At 39.9% G+C, this 17,419-nt stretch overlaps 1 protein-coding gene across 1 annotated transcript; it reads right to left on the reverse strand.

Annotated features, from left to right (window-relative positions):
- On the reverse strand, positions 1-16,644 carry LOC132767305 (fructose-1,6-bisphosphatase isozyme 2). Its single transcript, XM_060762084.2, has 7 exons — positions 16,352-16,644; positions 12,060-12,222; positions 10,858-10,950; positions 9,661-9,801; positions 7,680-7,817; positions 2,697-2,816; positions 1-363 (listed from the first exon to the last, which is right to left on the reverse strand). Exons 1-7 carry the CDS (start codon positions 16,522-16,524, stop codon positions 169-171), a joined length of 1,023 nt encoding a protein of 340 aa, XP_060618067.2. The 5' UTR covers positions 16,525-16,644; the 3' UTR covers positions 1-168.
- Between the last annotated feature and the right edge of the window lie 775 nt (positions 16,645-17,419).

A 17,419-nucleotide genomic window follows, 5' to 3' on the forward strand; every position in this document is an offset into this window, starting at 1 on the left:
TTCAAGCCTTCATCTGCCTTTCTTTATGAACACTGGGACTTTGAGGAGAAAATAATTGCAGGTATAAACACATCAACAGGATTCTGATCTTTGTTTCATTTTTCAGCATCATTCTTTTCCCAGTATGCAGTTATAACAAAGGGGAACACAGAAAATGTCCAAGGGCTGTTAGCTGCTTTTTTGGTGTTTCTGCACAAAGGAGAGGTATTCTTGAACATCTTCAGGAGAGCCAACAATAAAGGGGACTCTTTGATGAATAGATTCTGGTTTCACATCCAGCACAGCCTCAGTCCCAGTAGTAGCAATCCCTCCGGCCTGTTCAATGATGAAAGCTATGGGGTTGCACTCGTAAAGGAGTCGGAGCTGAAACACAAGAGGAAACCCTTAACAGCTTTTCTGCATTCATTAGGAACAGTGAAAAATTTGCCCTTCAGTTACATTTTTGAACATTATAGACCCTTTTGCAGATTTTCTTGGTTGTTCTGTAAATGTGAATGGCTGTGGTCTGAATAAGCCCTATGAGGAGTGGCTTAAAGAGCTGGGCATGTTTAGCCTGAAGAAGAGAAGGCTGAGAGGAGACATGATAGCCATATATAAATATGTGAGAGGAAGTCATAGGGAGGAGGGAGCAAGCTTGGTTTCTGCTGCCCTGGAGACTAGGATGCGGTACAATGACTTCAAACTACAAGAAAGGAGATTCCATCTGAACATTAGGAAGAACTTCCTGACTGTGAGAGCTGTTCAGCAGTGGAACTCTCTGCCCCGGAGTGCGGTAGAGGCTCCTTCTTTGGAGGCTTTTAAACAGAGGCTGGATGGCCATCTGTCCAGGGTGCTTTGAATACAATTTCATGCCTCTTGGCAGGTGGTTGGACTGGATGGCCCAAGAGGTCTCTTCCAACTCTATGATTCTGTGATTCTATGAATTCAAGAATAAGATTCCAGGCATATTTTTTTTGCAATTATATGAATTGGGTTGTTACTATATACCTCTCAATCTCTTTTGCGTCTTGATTTTCAAGGTAGAAAATAAAGACACAAAAGATACACTACCTCTTTCCCCTTTTCAAAGAAGAAAAGTTGTGACTGGACCTGAAAGTTACTAAAAGTAAAGAAGTGGAATACAGTGGAAAGTCAGAACAGTTTTCTAGAAGCATTTCTCAGCCCACAGGTCATGGCAACTCAGCCTGTTAGTATTTTTAGATAGGCAAATGGATGCTCTTAATATAGTCAAGACCAAAAGTTCAGTAGAATAGTGACAACACAATTATAGTGAATGCTGGGATTCTCCAAAGATGTCACCTAGAGATACACATTCATGACTAGTTCATATTCACAATCCCTACTTATTCTTTGCTTTAGGAAATACATAGGAACTGCAAAAATCTCCCAATTCTATTTCCCAGGCAGCATTCACTGCCATTGACAGGGGACAGTTCCTTATTTAACAGCAAGCCTATTACCTATGTTCTTACACAACCTTCATCTCCTTCCCTCACACTAATCCCTGCTGGAAGGGGGAATTGCAACAGGGTCTGTATTCTGTCTGTCAGGGCAAGGGATGGAAACATCCATGAGAGAAAAGCCATGGCAATCACAGCACCTGCTGTCCAACAAATGGAAATTTGGGGGATTGGGTTAAGGGATGATGATGATGATGATGATGATGATGATGATAATACTTTATTTATATCCCACCACTATCTCCCAGAGGGACTCGGGGCGGCTCACAAAGCACTCAAAAATGCAAACTCACAAAAACTGCAAATTCAATAACACAAAGCAAAACAACCAACATAAATATCACAAAAAACCCTAATTAAGATCAATTAACTGCAGCAGTAGATCCAGAATACAAAACAACCACAATCAATATCAATCTCAAAGTATATGGTGAAAAATCTCGAGGCCCTTGAAATTCTAGACATGGTCAAAGGCTTGTCTAAAAAGCCATGTCTTCAGTTGTACACGGAAGACTTGGAGAGAGGGGACTAGCCTAATCTCCCTTGGGAGGGCAATCCAAAGCTGGGGAGCCACCACCAAGAAAGCCCTCTCTCTCATCCCCACCAACTGCACTTGAGAGGAAGGTGGGACTGAGAGGAGGGCCTCTTCAGTAGATCTTAGTGCCTGCACTGGTTCATAGAAGGAGATGCAGTCTCGAAGATAGATTGGACCCAAAGCGGATGTGACACAGCTAAATAACTATGATGGTTACACAGGGTTGTAATGTATAGAACATTCCCACTGACATTATTACATAGTAGTAGAGCATTCCTATTTAATATCTGTATCAAAGAGTTTGGTGGCACTTTGTGGAACAACACATTGTTGGACATATTTATTTTGTGGACCAGAATCCATCCCATCTAATAAAATGCCATATAGATCACAAAAGCTTGTTCCACAACAAGGCTTGCATCCTGTTGGTAATTTCTAACTAGAGTAGACCCACTGAGTCTATTGTTGAATAATAACTCAACATATAAATAAATCCCATTGACTTAGTGCATTTACTTTGGCCAGGACTGACAACAGGATTTAGGATTAAATCTTTTACATTTATAAGACACTACAAGACTCTATAAGTCCTAATTTGTGGAAGGAGGGAAGAGGAAATTATTTTAATGATGGTGGTGGTGGTAAGGGTGGAGATGATGATAGTAATGATAATAATAATGGTTATAAAGGAAAGCACTTACCTTTCCTTTTGGACTCTTCTGGTTTGCCGGATACAAGAAGATGCCACCATAAACCAAGGTACGGTGAACATCAGCCACCATGGAGCCAACATACCGGGCTGCATAGGGGGCAGTGCCTTCCTGTGGAACAGAGATAATTGATATATCAGTGAATGCTTGGTCACCTTTGTTTTTCAATGCAAACGCTCATGTTTGTTCAATGTTAAGGTAACTATCGTAGCTTAAATGACCTGGAGGTATCAGATTCTATCTGATCCTGGAAGTCAAGCTGGATCAAGTCTGGACAGGAGACTACCAGGAATGTCAGGTGCTGTAGGCTGTGTTTAGGGGAAGGCAATGGCAAACCCCACTTGAGTTTTCATTGCCTAAGAAAACCCTGTGAAATTCATGGGGTCTTCACAGGCTGACTGACAATGTGATGACATGGCCATTCAGATGATATTATATTGCAGTTCGTATCATCTCTGGTCAGCACAGCCAATTATGCCAAAACATCTATTGTACAATGGAATCAATGTTTTGAAACAAATTATCCAAACCACATTTAAAACCTTCTTCGCTGTTTCACTATCTTCTTAAGCCACTTTGTGGTATCTTGAAAATGCCCTTGAAGTGCTCTTGCTTTTGGGCCTCGGTACTGTAATAATACTATAATACATAATACACTTTATTTATATTCCGCTCTTCTCCCCTAAAGGACTCAGAGCGGATTACAGCATTTTATATACAGTGGCAAAAATTCAATGCCTTTACAATCAAATACAATGAGACACACAAACACAAATAAAGACAGAGGTTTCTCCTTTCATTTCTGGTTTCTGGAGGCAGTTCTCATCTCTGGTTCTGGGAGGCGCTTTCTCCATTTTCAAGCTGAGGAGCCTGTGTTGTCACCTCCTGGTTGTGTGGTGGGCAAGATTGCTTGGAGCATCTCTTGTTTTTTCCCACCGAAGTGGTACCTATTAATTTATTCACATTTGTTGGTTTTCGAATTGCTAGGTTGGCAAGAGCTGGAGCTGACAGTTGAGGCTCGCCCCATCTTGCAGATTCGAACTACTGACCTTTAGGCCAGTCGTTCAACCAAGCTTCAGGTCAGTAGTTCAGCAGTGCAAGGATTTAACCCATTGCGCTACTGCGGTCCCTGTATAACCGTGGTGGCAGCAGTATAGTCTTTCTCTCCCTCCTAACAGCATTCCCATTTTTCCAAAGAGGAAAGACTGTACTGGACCTATTGACCAGAGTACAAAACTGATTAGTTTAAAACAGTCAGCTGAGCTATGATCAGGCATTTGGTGAAAACAGGAGAGTTTGGTAAGGAGAAATATTCTGCCGGACCAAATTTTATGAAACAGCAATATGTCTATATGTCACAGAGTTGATTTTCATTGTAGTACAAACCATAGGATTATCCTACTAGTTATTTGAACTCTTAAATAAATCATTATTGTATAGTAGATAATAATTACTGAAGAAATTGTTGCTAATACTAGGTGTAACTAATGAGCAACATGTGTTCTGAGTTTACTCAGCTTTGCTTCACCTTTTTTTTCCATTTGAAGTCTCAGGCAGTAAATCCGTATGCCTGGACTATCAACTTTTGGGGGCAGAGGCCCCGCCAGCTGCCAGTGAGTCTGAACATTGGTTCCATTCATGATCTTAAATATTTATCCAATATGTTGTTTTTAAAAAATAATGTTATTTTAAACATTAGCAATTTAAAGATAGAATGATGAGCATGGTCTTTTCTCTTAGCAGATTTTTTTTCTGCTAAATTGTTTATTTATGATGCTATCTTGCACCTGTATTCTGAGAAGGAAGTACCAACCACATAACTTAGAAGAAACAATCCTGCAATGAGCATTACAACTTCTCCATTTGTCTTCTCCCCCCCCCCCCCCCCCCAGATGACTAGTCTATTAACACAACTCAAGGGCCCCAACCAGCTGGCACAAGAAGCCGGTTGGACTTTTCCAGGGCACCTGATAAGGTTTCATTTCTCTACACAAAATATACAAAGTTTCTTAACACTTCCTCAGCAGCATGCAGAAACTATTTGTGCAGCTGGGATAAAGGAGGAAACTCTTAACAATAGAAAAATGAGTAGTTAAGACATGTAAAAGGCCCCAAACTAAATTCACAGCCTTTCAAACAATGAATCAGCTAATTGATCCAGTCCTTTAGCTGAAGAGTTCTTCATTCCCATCAAATTTCCCAAAGAGATGGTAGAGAAAGAATGGCTGGACTCCTCCAAGCTAGGCACAAATCTGAACCCTAAAAGTTATGTACTTTTGACTGTTGCATATTCATGATCCCTACATACACCATATTTTAGGGGCTACATAGAGCCCTGAAGATCTCAATTTACTGGGTAACAGCTACTGTGATTGATGATGAAGTGTTCTTTTGTCAATAAGGAAGCATCTCACTGACAGTAAGTGATCTCCAATCCATGAAGTCCTACTTCTGCCCCTCACACCCGAGATTGCACACCAGCTGGGATAGTCATTGAATTGTTTCCTGAACAACAGGGAAACAGCTCCCCATTGATCACAGTGGCTGCTTCCTGATAAACTGGGTGGGGAGAAGGTTCAGGTCATGATTCAGGGCATTGCTGCATAACATCATAATGCATACGTATCTCTCATACAGGATTCCAGCCAACATCTATGGTCTGCATGGGAACACACTTTTATTAAATACCCATGTTTCAAAGAGAAACCTAATGCCTCACATTCCAACTTCCATGCTTCTCACATAGTAGCAGGCCAAAGGATTCAGATAACACTAATCCAGCAATGGCACTGGGGCGCGTAAACATACTCGAGCTAATAACAGCTGCTCTACAAAGCATCTATCTGATCTATATCAATCTGAGGCTTTCTGATTCCCAAAATGAGGGTCCCAATTCTGTAGCAGGTAGACCACCTTGATGCCTATGAGAGCATCTAAAACAGTGGTCTTCAAATTTTTAAAGCCAAGGGCCAGTTCACTGCACATATCTTATTTGTAGTGCAAAATAATAATAATGACAAAACAATACAATATTTAAAATGAAGAACCGTTTTAATCAACATAACTTACCAGAATTTCAATGGGATATGTGGGTCTGCTTTTGGCTGATGAGATAGTCAAGTTAATTAGGATTGTTGTTGTGTGCCTCCAAGTCATTTCAGACTTAGAGCAACCCTAAGAATGGATCTACACTACCCTATATCCCAGGATGTGATACCAGATTATCTGATTATTCCATATATCTGGCAATGTAGACTCATCTCCCACCTCTTCACACAGCCCTTTTGGACCATGCTGTTGTACCGGCAATCACTGGCAAAAGGGAAGGTGAGTGGGGGTGGCTCGTGGTTCCCTGCACACCCTTCCTCCTTACACCACTTTACCACATCAGATGGGAGAAAGGGCGGCAATGCATGTTGCTTCATCGCCCTTTCCCCCATCATAAGGGGAAAAGGGGAGAAAAGTGTGAGTAACTCCATTGGAGCTACACAAAATACACTTTCCTCCCTGTAGTGGTGGAGGAAGTGTCTTTTGATGCTTCCCCTCCACTTTGTGAGGAATGTGGGTGGGGCCTACCATGCATCATGTGATGGCATATGGCAAGCCCCATCCTGGCCACGAAATAAAGTGGCAAAACAGGGCAAAAATGTCCTGTGTTAAAAGGTCCACAGTCCCATTCCCAGTATCCCAGTGTAGATCCAGCATAAGTCTAAAGTTTAGGATGGGGATGGCTAAAGGAATTTGGAGGACCACCTTAGTATTACCATCCCCATGAGCGGGACAGTGAGTTTTTCAGATTCATAGATATCTCAATATTATAATATTATAATATAGCCTAGCTTAGAGTTAGGTCTAAAAAACATCATCTCAAGGTGGTTTTTTTTTTATAATGTATGCTTACCCACACTAATTTTATTGCATGGCCAGCATAGTGGCAGTGTTGGTTGATTAGAAACTGTTGATATGTACCGAGGAAGCTAAGGAATGGAAGTGAACTGTCAGTAGATGTTTCTGTTTGAAGCTTCTTTCTTTGAAATGTAGGTAGCATGAGATGTACTGATGTCACTCGTTTTGTTTTGATATTTGTTTGGGAGTTTTTTGTCATTAACTTTCCAAAACATTTGGTCTCAAAGGCCAGGATTCTTTTAGGTCATGCCCTGACTTGTACAAATATATACCAATAACAAAATAAAATTGGAAGAAGCTTTTGCTTGCTGACTTTGTGAAATCAGGGCCAAGAGTTCAGCAGTCCAGGAAATCAATCCTGTTCCTGAAAAATGGCATAAACAGTTGTAATGCACCTTGGGCCAAAACAATTATCTTTACTTCTGAGGAGCAGCTGTATATTTTGCACTAGGCTCATTTGGTCTCAGTCAGCCAAACTAGACTTAAAGCCCTGATGATCATACTGTCAAATGATTTCTAGAAAAGGAGGGAGTAATGTCCTCATGTCAAGATCAAAAGGAACCCATAATTCTAATTAATAATGCAAACACTACCTACTGATCTACTCACATTTGCATGTTTTCGAACTGCTAGGTTGCCAGAAGCTGGGGCTAACAATGGGAGCTCACGCCATTCCCCAGATTCAAACCTATGACCTTTCGGTTAGCAAGTTTACAGCTCAGCAGTTAAACCCACTGCACCACCAAAGGCTCCATAATGGGTCTTTAATTTTCAATACAATTTTCAACATAAATATATCTATCTCATATTTTGTTTGGACTCCCCAAAATCTATTGCTGACATGACATCAGGTAAACATATTTGTGTGTATCTGTTTCACTGATAAATAAGACCACAGTGTCTAGTGCAATTGAATGAGGTACTAAAACTATAAAAATATGGTATTGAAAAGTGAAGCTTATAACTTCTATATATAAAAAATTAACTTTGTGCATAGTAACAGATTTAATTTAACAAGTGGCACTATCGTATGTAATAAAATGGCATCTAAATAATACAGTGCATTACCTCTGGAAATTTCTTCTTTTGTATATACTCTGTTATAGCAGGATCAAAGTACTTGGCATAACCCTCATTCATGCTGTAGATTTTTCCTTTCTTTTTGATTTTCACATCTTTTTCCACCAAAATGAATTCACCAAGTGCCTGAAAAACAGTTAATTGGTGACAGAGTTAGTAAATGGTATAAAGATCACCTTTCTGAAATTCAGAAGACACTTCTCCTGTAGATTCAGCCAAACAAGCTGGAAGTCATCCTGTTTCATTACTTCTAATCAACTGATTATTCTAGACTGTTTAATCAGTCTAACAAGGGGATGATATTTTTGGGAAAGGAAAAGCAGTAACCCTACAAAAGAAATCCACACCTCAGGGGGAAATTGTTGACAGGATGCAATAAATGGGTAGCAGTGATGGGGAATGTGTCACTCTTCAAATTTTGCTCAACTACAACTTCCATCACAGCTAACCAGCATGTTTAGTAATGAGGGATGATGGGAGTTACAATCCAATATTATCAGGATTGTTCTAGACTTCCTCTTCCCACTTTAAGTTGCCTTGCAGTAAATCAAGGACTTTGCAGAAGTGTTGAGAATGGATGTAAATCAACGTTAGAATGGTGGGGTATAAATAAAATTATTTCTTCTTCTTCTTCTACTTCTTCTTCTTCTTCTAATTCTAATTCTTCTTCTTCTAATTCTTCTTCCTCTAATTCTTCTTTTTCTAATTCTCTTCTTCTTCTTGCAACTGTGCTGCTTTGGAAACATATCATTTACCTGCCATTTAAAGGGGGCACTATAATCACAAAGGGAAGACAACCAGCAACTAGATTATTTTCTGTCTTATTTATTTATGTCCATTTATAATTTACTGGGTTGTTCTTGATCCATTTATTAATTTGTTGACATATTACTGTCGGCACTGAATATTTGCCATTGTGCATTTTGTTGTGAAGCGCCTTGATTCGGGGACATAGGGTTATAAATAAAGTTTTGTTTCATTTCATTTCCGTTTAATGTTCACCGTGTCAAGTAATAGCTACCGGCAGCAAATGAGTCTATCTTCCTACAATCCCAGTTTTCCAGCCTTTTGTGATAAAGTCCTAAGTCATGACTAAACAGGAATTGCCTACTCTTTCTATACCCATTTCCTGATTTTCTTTTTTTTTTTAAAAAAAGTCCATCCATAGATTATGAACAAAGCATTTCCAAATGGACAATGACTTCTGCATGGTACTGCAGTATGCAGGTTAATATCTTATTCCAGAAACAAGAAGATGGTTATTTTGAGATGGCAAATAAGTGATACCATTCAATGTATTCTCAGTAAGATTTTGAACACACATCCTCATTAAGGCACAGCTTTGCCAATATTTTTAAATCTACATCCTACTGAACAAGCATCCTACTGAGATTTTAAAAGAAATTGAATATGTATCCAACACCTACATTTGAATGAATGGCCTGAGGTCCTCAACTCGTATTACAATCTATGCTGCGAGGGGAAGTTACTGTAGGACAACTATGGGTGATACAATCTTCATGGTATGATTCATAGTCTTAGAGGAAAGGTGCCTTGCCTCTGATGACTCTTTTTGCAATTCTGACATGGCTGCTTAGTGCTAAAGCAGTGGTTCTCAACCTGTGGGTCCCCAGATGTTTAAGATGCTATAAGATCTCTTTACATACTGATATTCCAAACCAACAAGACTATGTCTTTGAATTCTGCTATAATGTGAAGTTTGTGGACATATTTGTACTCTTGTTCACAAAAACTGGATAACATTATCATTTTGCTTATGCTGCCTTTGTCTTAGGCTGATTATGCGCTACCCTATATCCCAGGATATGATCCCAGATTATCTGGCAGTGTAGATTTATATACCGGTAATCCAGTTCAAAGCAGATGTCCTGCCTATTCTCCAGGTTCTCAGAATATGAGTTGGCAACAGAAAATGGAATAATGTTAGTAACTGGTATTTGTACAATACCGGATCCAGCATGAAGAAGTCCACTCCTTGCCCAGTGGACAGGGCCACCAGCGTAGCACTGCCATACAAAGCATAGCCTGCAGCGACAATGTTGTGTCCTGGCTGTAAGGCATCTTTTTCTGAAGGCTCCTCCTCTGTTGTCTTGGGGAAGAAGAAAAAGATAAGGCGCAAAAGGAAACACAAATGCAAATAGGAATTTCTCTTAAACATTTGCTTCAAAAGGTACAAACATTAATTCATAGAAAAATACAAAACATCTTATACAGTTCTGGCAGCTAATCAGACTTCCTGCTCTCTCCCCTGAAAAAGAGGCAGGCTAGGATCTGCGCTGTTGGAAATGACAACCTTCTTCAAGCCTTCTCTAGTAATGTTTATCTATGATCCTGTTACTGTTTGTATGCATGTTCTGTTATGCAGCTTCCTTTACTCTATGGTTTCTGAGAAGAAATAAAGGTAGCTGCAGACCACCTGCTCTCTCTCCCTCCTTTTGACTATGTGCCCTGTTGATAGCTGTCTTGTTATAAGAGAGGTGCCCTGGCTTGATGACACAGTGAATTATCTCAAACATATCTGAAACTGAACTGATAAGTTTTGTATCTGTGTATGCTGAATACAAGAAGGTTGTGAGTAAATCAAATATTTTTTTAAAATCAAAGTCTACTTCATTTTTGTCTCTTGAGTGCATGGTATGAAACAAGTTGTTTAATGTGAGAGTATATGTGTGTGTGTATGACATTGAAAAACTGCTGTTTTTATGAACTGGCAAATCTCTGTTTTCCTAACAGATCAGAGATAACAGGTTATTCAGTCTAACAACTGAAACCATTGCCTTACATAATTATATCTGGTTGTATAAAACAAGAGAAAATTCTACTCTAAAGGGTTTTTGGCTTTTCTAAAAGTTTTGATCGCCAATTGGTGTTTTACAAAAGGTTATGAATGCCATTTTCCAAAAACCTTTGCCTAATAGTTGACATTGGAGGAATTAGAGATTTCTAGATATTCAAGCCCATGAATAATCAGATCTAGACAAGTCAAACTACATATGTGTATAGATGACTGCACTGTGGTCCCAATTTCTGGAGAGCTATAAAACTCATAAACAGCACAGGAACATTCCAGGAGCAAGTGAGGTAGTAGGACACTATTTATTCATTCTCCAGATACTACTTTTTTCCCTTTCAAATATCAGTTTACCTTCTTGTAGATAGCAAATATTGTGCCTATTGAAACTAAGCAGTCTATATTGGAAGAGCCATCTAGTGGATCAAAGCACACCACATATTTACCCTGAAAGAAAAGAAACGAAAGCAGTTATAAATGACATGTTTATAGTAGGGTGGGGATAATTTGTAATTTTTTAATGTTTTGTTTTTTAGAAAACAGAATTGGATTGGAAAACTGCACCTCAATGTAGGCAAATGGTCCTACAAAATAATGAATGCCGAAATGTAGAAAACTGGAAGAAAATACCCACATACATAAAATTTACAAGGGCTTCTGGAGAAGTTATAAAATCAGTTGAACAGGTTTACTGCATCTCCATCTGAATGATACTATAAGAGGTGCTCCACTTTTGCTGTGGTTAGGAGACGCAATACAGCCAATACCTCCCCAACCCCTTATTTTTAAATGAGGGAAACAAATGAAGTTGACCATAGAATTGTAGCTGGAGGACTTAGAGGTTCCTAGAAAAGTGTTCTCTCTAGGAGTATCTAGATTCTCAAGTGCTACTTTGTAGTCAACCTCTGGCAAAAGCTGATCATTGAATCACCCTGGAGGACATGGAGAGTCCAAGGGAGAACATGTTAACCAAATCTGTAAATAAGAAAATCTACAAAAGTTAAACCAGCAAATTTGCAGGACTGACTGCAGAACATTTTTACTGTTTTCAGAATGCAGGGGCTTTTCAATAAAATCCTTTATTTATTTAGCCCATACTACAAACATGCTGGTATAAACTTCCAAACCCAGTGCAGTCCTATAAACTGTAGTACTCTGAACGCCAAACCTTGAATTCCCAAGTTCAGTCAAACAAAACTACAATTTCCAGGATGATAATTAGTGGCTGTGTGAAAGTAATGGAAAGCGATTTTGCTCTAGATTATTTGGCCGCTTCTGCACTGCCAAATAATCTAGATTATCAATTCATATAATCCACATTATTTCTTTTGAACTGGATTATATGAGTCTACACTGCCATATAATCCACTTCAAAGCAGATTATCTGGATTTTATTTAGCAGTGTAGAAGGGGCCTCAGATTCATCCCCCCCCCCCCCCCCGCTTTAGTTTTCTAATTGCTAGGTAAATTCTTTTGTGCTGCAACAGTGCCATCTACTGGCACATGAAATAATAGATCTCTTCCCAATCATTCCAAAAGTGGACACACATACCCACCCTCTTTTCTTTTGGTGTGATGAGTGCTTCTTTATTCTCCTCTGAAACCAAGACGCAAGTGCTGTAGGAGGACTGCAGCATGTTAATAACCAGAGAGTTTGAGAGTACATCCAGCTTCTTTTGCTCATCCCCAGTCACATTCACAGAGCCTGCTATGCCAAACCTATGGGAAGAAGGGCGCACTATTAATATTATAGTGGGGTACCCGCTTATTTCATATAGGTCATGCGGCGGGTTTCCACTGCTGATTTGAACCCTGCTTCCACGATTGTAGTTCAAGGCACAAACTAAATGCCACACTACATCATTCACAAATCAACTATTAGTGATAAAACAGTCTTGCTAAAGCTCTTAAGAAATAATTTAGGCCACTTATGAGTGATTTAGAGTCCTAAACAGTCATCTGGTGAGGCCGTGCTCTCAGTCCCGCCTCCTTCACAGGCATGATTAGCAGGGATGAGAGACAGGGCCTTCTCCGTGGTGGCCCCTCAGCTGTGGAACTCCCTTCCTAGCGATATTAGATCAGCCCCCTCCCTCCTGACCTTCTGTAAGAAAGTAAAAACATGGCTTTCTGATTAAGCCTTTGAAGATCTTGTGCAATAGATAAATATGGAATTATGTGCAATGACTATTGGAATGGCCTTTACTATGACTTTGGGTAACATGGTTAACAGTGAAGCCATTGTTTTATTTGTATATGTTTTAATGTATTTTATAATTGTATTTAAATGCTTATTCAAACTTTACATTGTTTGAAGGCATCAAATAGTTGCCTAAGTGTAAGCTGCCTTGAGTCCTTCCAAGTGGAGAAAGGCAGGGTAGAAATGTTGTAAATAAATAAATTTGTAGCCCATTCATGGACACTGGGGATAGAGCTGCAGTGCCATATAATCTAGATTATCAAATCAGATAATCCACATTATCTGTTTTGAACCGGATTATATGAGTCTACATGGCCAAATAATCCAGTTCAAAGCAGATAATCTGGATTTTATATGGTAGTGTAGATGCAGCCTGAGATGTCACACCTCTTGATTTTGGCTCGATGTACGCTGTCATTATAATCCAATATTTGATGCCATATAATCTGGTTCAAAGCAAATAATCTGGATTCAAAAACTGGATTACATGGCAGTGTAGATGGGGCCTTAATTGGAGGATATGTGTGTTTAAGAAAACTTGAAAACTGCTGCCTCCAAACTGATTAAATGTATTGGCTCTCAAACCATCCATTAATTCAACACGTGAGTGACTTCTACTGCTGAAGGTCTCCAGATGATGAATACAAAATAAAGCATAGTGGTATAAACTTAAAATAAGTCTACAAAATAAAACACAATATAAACTCCAGTTAAATGTAATTTTAAAACTCAAGAGCAGCTGCAAATAGCGTAAGAGGAGCTTAGAAAAAAGTTACTTTTTGGACCTCACCACCCAGAATTCCCCAGTCACTATGGCCATAAGGTATAGTCCAAGCTCTTAAGTGTAATATAGGGAAGTCCTAGACTATCTCAATAATATCCAAACCTATTTGGTCTTCATGTGACACTCAAATGTTGGAATCAGATGGACATCTCTGGGGAGGATATTCCACATCTGGATTTTTTGTGTGTATGTCAGAAGTGACTTGAGAAACTGCAAGTCACTACTGGTGTGAGAGAATTGGCCGTGGATGTTGCTCAGGGGATGCCTGGATGTTTTACTATCCTGTGGGAGACTTCTCTCATGTCCCCTCATGGGAAGCTGGAGCCGACAGACCAGAGCTCACCCCATCTCACGTATTCGAACCACTAACCTTCAGGTCAGCAGTCCTGCCGGCACAAGGGTCTAACCCATTGCTCCACCACGGCTCCCTCACAGCTGGATGACCAGAGCTCAAAAGGCCCATTTATAAGTAGCTACCCTCTGAATATCTTATTCATGCTAATAGTATGACACTTGGAGGTATCTCATTCATAGTGTCTATCATAACTTGACAGCAATTCACAACAAGAACAATACGGTTCTCTGGATATGGTGGAACAATTAGATTTTGAAACACATCAAGAAAGCCCTGTGTGCTCAAGCTTTAAGTAGGCATTCTGCTACTGCAGTCCTCCTGCAGCTTCTCCATTGATTTTTTGTAATATCTTCATTGTCCTCCAATCATATAAATCCATAATAAAAGGATAAAAGGAAATAACAGAATCATAAAACATGTAAATCCACTGGATGACCTTGGGGATGTCCTACTTTCTCAGTTGTAGAGGAAGGCAAAGCCAAATCCCCTCGAGTCGGAGATGACTTGAAGGCACACAATAACAACCAAGACTCTTCTCCCTTGCATTTTTACATCCTCATGTGCAATATAATCATAACCAATTATCAAAATATTTTGAATCATAACTATGGGTACAATAGGTAATAATTAACATGGCCATCATTCTAAGTAGGACGCTTTTACTCTGGAACCAAAAGGAATACCTATATTGCAGAATAGTGAAAGAAGTGATGAAACACCAGCTATGAAAGGAATGGTTTTCCTTGGTGCAATGTTAAGCGTATTTACTCTGAAGCAACTTCAACTGAGTTCAGTGGAGCTTATCTTCTAATGACTGTGCTTAAGGCATAACTAATGTCCATTTCCTTGGTAATAAGCTTCACAGTTCACAGAGGTATTTGTTTTCAGTTAGTGCTGTAGTTACTTGTTGAAGTCTGTATTGTATCATTTAGGTTGGATCTACACAGTTGTATATCTCAGGGTCTGATCCCAGGTGATCTGCTTTGAACTGGATTATATGAGTCTACACTGCCAAATAATCTGGGATAAGCAGATAATCTGGAATCAAATCCTGGATATAGGGAAGTGTAGATCCAGGCCCTTTTACACAGGCCCTGTATCCCAGGCTCTCTTCCCAGGTTTTCTGTTTATCCCAGATTATCTGGCAGTATGGACTCATGTAATCCAGTTTAAGGCAGAAAACCTGGGATCAGATCCTGGGATATAAGGCCTGTCTGGAAGGGCCCTGCGCTTGCCTTGTGTATGCATGAACATGTATGTGTGTATGTCTCTTTGTGTTTTGCTGAAGACATTGTAAAGAGTTATATTTTATTATTTATGCATGAATTGAAGACCGAACTTGATTCATTTTAATATTAAATAAGAAGAGTTCTCTGGCAGGCTTTACTAGTATTAGCCAAGGCATTTGTTTGTGTTGAACCAGTCACAAATATCAATGGAGTTCAGTCCTCTTTAGACTGTGCAAGTCTAAATGCATCTTCTGGTGCATCTTCTGTTTCATCAGAAACTAAGTTGGGCAGTTTGACCTTTACATGGATCTATGGGCCATCTTTGACCTTGACAGCACTAAAGATGGCAGACAGGACAGCAGGCTATTCTTGTTTCTTTCAGCTGTGTTCATAGTGTTAAAGCAACATATATGGATTGCATAATCAACATTACTGGCATAGCTGCAATGCAACAACTAAGTGGTACAGGTTTATTCCAATTACTAAATTCCTGAAGTGAGAAGTGTTTTGTTTTCTGGAAAGGCCCAAAAATGCAGGGCCTGTCGCACTTTTAACAGAGGCATCCAAACGAAGCCTCATTTTACCATGGTTATTCTGAATTAATTCAATACCCTATTATATCCTCCAAAACTTAGCAAAATCGCTTCCCCTCCTCCTCATCTCCTAGTGTGTCATTTCCACGCTCTAGGAGGACTCAGGGCAACTTAATGGCGGGGTGGCCCGATAAGTCTTTATTTTAATTAAGGCTTGCTTTGAGGGGTTTTGGGGTGGCTGGGTGCCATCCTAGAATGACATTTAGACACTCCCCTCCCCCCGGCAAAACCTGAGTTTTGTAAAGGGGGGGGGGGGTGGATTTGAATGCTGTCTGGAAGCTCCCTGAATTATAGAATACTTGTATCAGGTTTTGTTTACAGTTTTATTCCATTTTCCCCCTCTTAATATAGCAAATAGCTCATTGAGAGACAGTAACACAGATATTTATTTACTGTTACAATTCATTTTGATTCTAAGATTAGCATCTCTTCATTCCAGTAAAAGTTATTTTATGACAACAGCTCCCTGAATTCCCCAGACAGCATGCTCGTTGCCTGTGCTGGCTAAGATATTCTGGAAGTTATGATCTGAAAAGGTAACTTTCCCAACTTCTATTCCAACTCCATGAAATATTCAAAGTGCAATTTGAGTTCAGTAATTTAATGCATGAAATGTTGAAGCTGCAGTTCCCCTCATTCCATTAAATCTAGTAACATTTATTTCCTTCTTCCCCATTCTGTGCAACTTACATGTGTGCAAGGCCTGCCTTTCGGACTGCTGAAGAGATGGCCTTGATGGCAGTGAGAATGGAGTTCAGGAGCTGGGTGAGTTCTCCAGTAGCCCCTTTAACCCGTCGTCCTTTCTCCATGACAAACCGGTTCAGGGTTATCATATCAGTTTCAAAGGGACTTCTGTCTGACATCTTGACTAGCAAGTGAGTCTATTTTCTTAGGTAGAATCAAGTACTGTAGTTCCTTTCTCCTCGCTGCTATTGCCGCTCAGTGACAGTTTTATTTTAAGGAGAAGAGGTTGGCTTGCATACTGGAGATGGTTAAGTAAAAGGTTCCCAAGTCCACGTGACTTAAATACTTGGAACAGACCTGCAATACAATTCCTCTGGTCTTCAAGGCTTCAAGACAGCGGCTTATATACCACTGAATAAACACTGTCAGTTTATTATTACACCAATACTAAAATCAAACAAAACAAAATGTTTATTGAGGGAAACAAATGGTCTGCCCATGCAATTCAATGTCCTCCTCCTGTCCCATCAGCTGTCAAGCTCCAAAAGCAGCTATTGCTGCAGCTGTTTACCATGTTGAGGCAAGATTTATTTATCTATCGTATCAGGAGCGAGCCAAGGGTACAGTTTTACTGTATTTTAAAAAAACACAAAGTTTAAAAAACTTTGCATTATATTAAATGTCCTTTGACCAGTGGCTGGCCACTTGGAGTACTTCTAGTGTTGCTGTAAAAAGGTCCTCCATTGTGCATGTGGCAGGACTCAGACTGCATTATAATAGGTAGTCTGTGGTTTGCTCTTCGCCATACTCGTGCATGTTGTGGACTCCACTTTGTGGCCCCATTTCTTAAGACTGGCTCTGCATCTTGTGGTGCCAGAGCGCCTGTTCAGATCCTTCCAAGTTGCCCAGCTTTCTGTGTGCCCAGGCGGGAGTCGCTCATTTGGTGCTAGCCATGGATTGGGGTTCCAGGTTTTTGTCTGCCACATTTGGGCTCTTGCTTGCTGAGGTGTTCCTACGAGTATATCTGTATATCTTAGAAAACTATTTCGTGATTTAAGGCGTGGGTGTGCTGCC

This window comes from Anolis sagrei, chromosome 2 (assembly GCF_037176765.1).
Source record: "Anolis sagrei isolate rAnoSag1 chromosome 2, rAnoSag1.mat, whole genome shotgun sequence".
Classification (NCBI taxonomy): Eukaryota; Metazoa; Chordata; class Lepidosauria; order Squamata; family Dactyloidae; genus Anolis; species Anolis sagrei.

What these genes read in the sequence shown, in the direction of transcription:
- LOC132767305 (XM_060762084.2), bottom strand. Translation starts at nt 16,524, where the DNA reads ATGTCAGACAGAAGTCCCTTTGAAACTGATATGATAACCCTGAACCGG. An exon ending in AAGGCAGGCCTTGCACACAT is followed by an intron (nt 12,223 to 16,351) that starts GTAAGTTGCACA and finishes TTCTTCCCATAG; the next exon opens with GTTTGGCATAGCAGGCTCTG. An exon ending in TCACACCAAAAGAAAAGAGG is followed by an intron (nt 10,951 to 12,059) that starts GTGGGTATGTGT and finishes CTTTTCTTTCAG; the next exon opens with GGTAAATATGTGGTGTGCTT.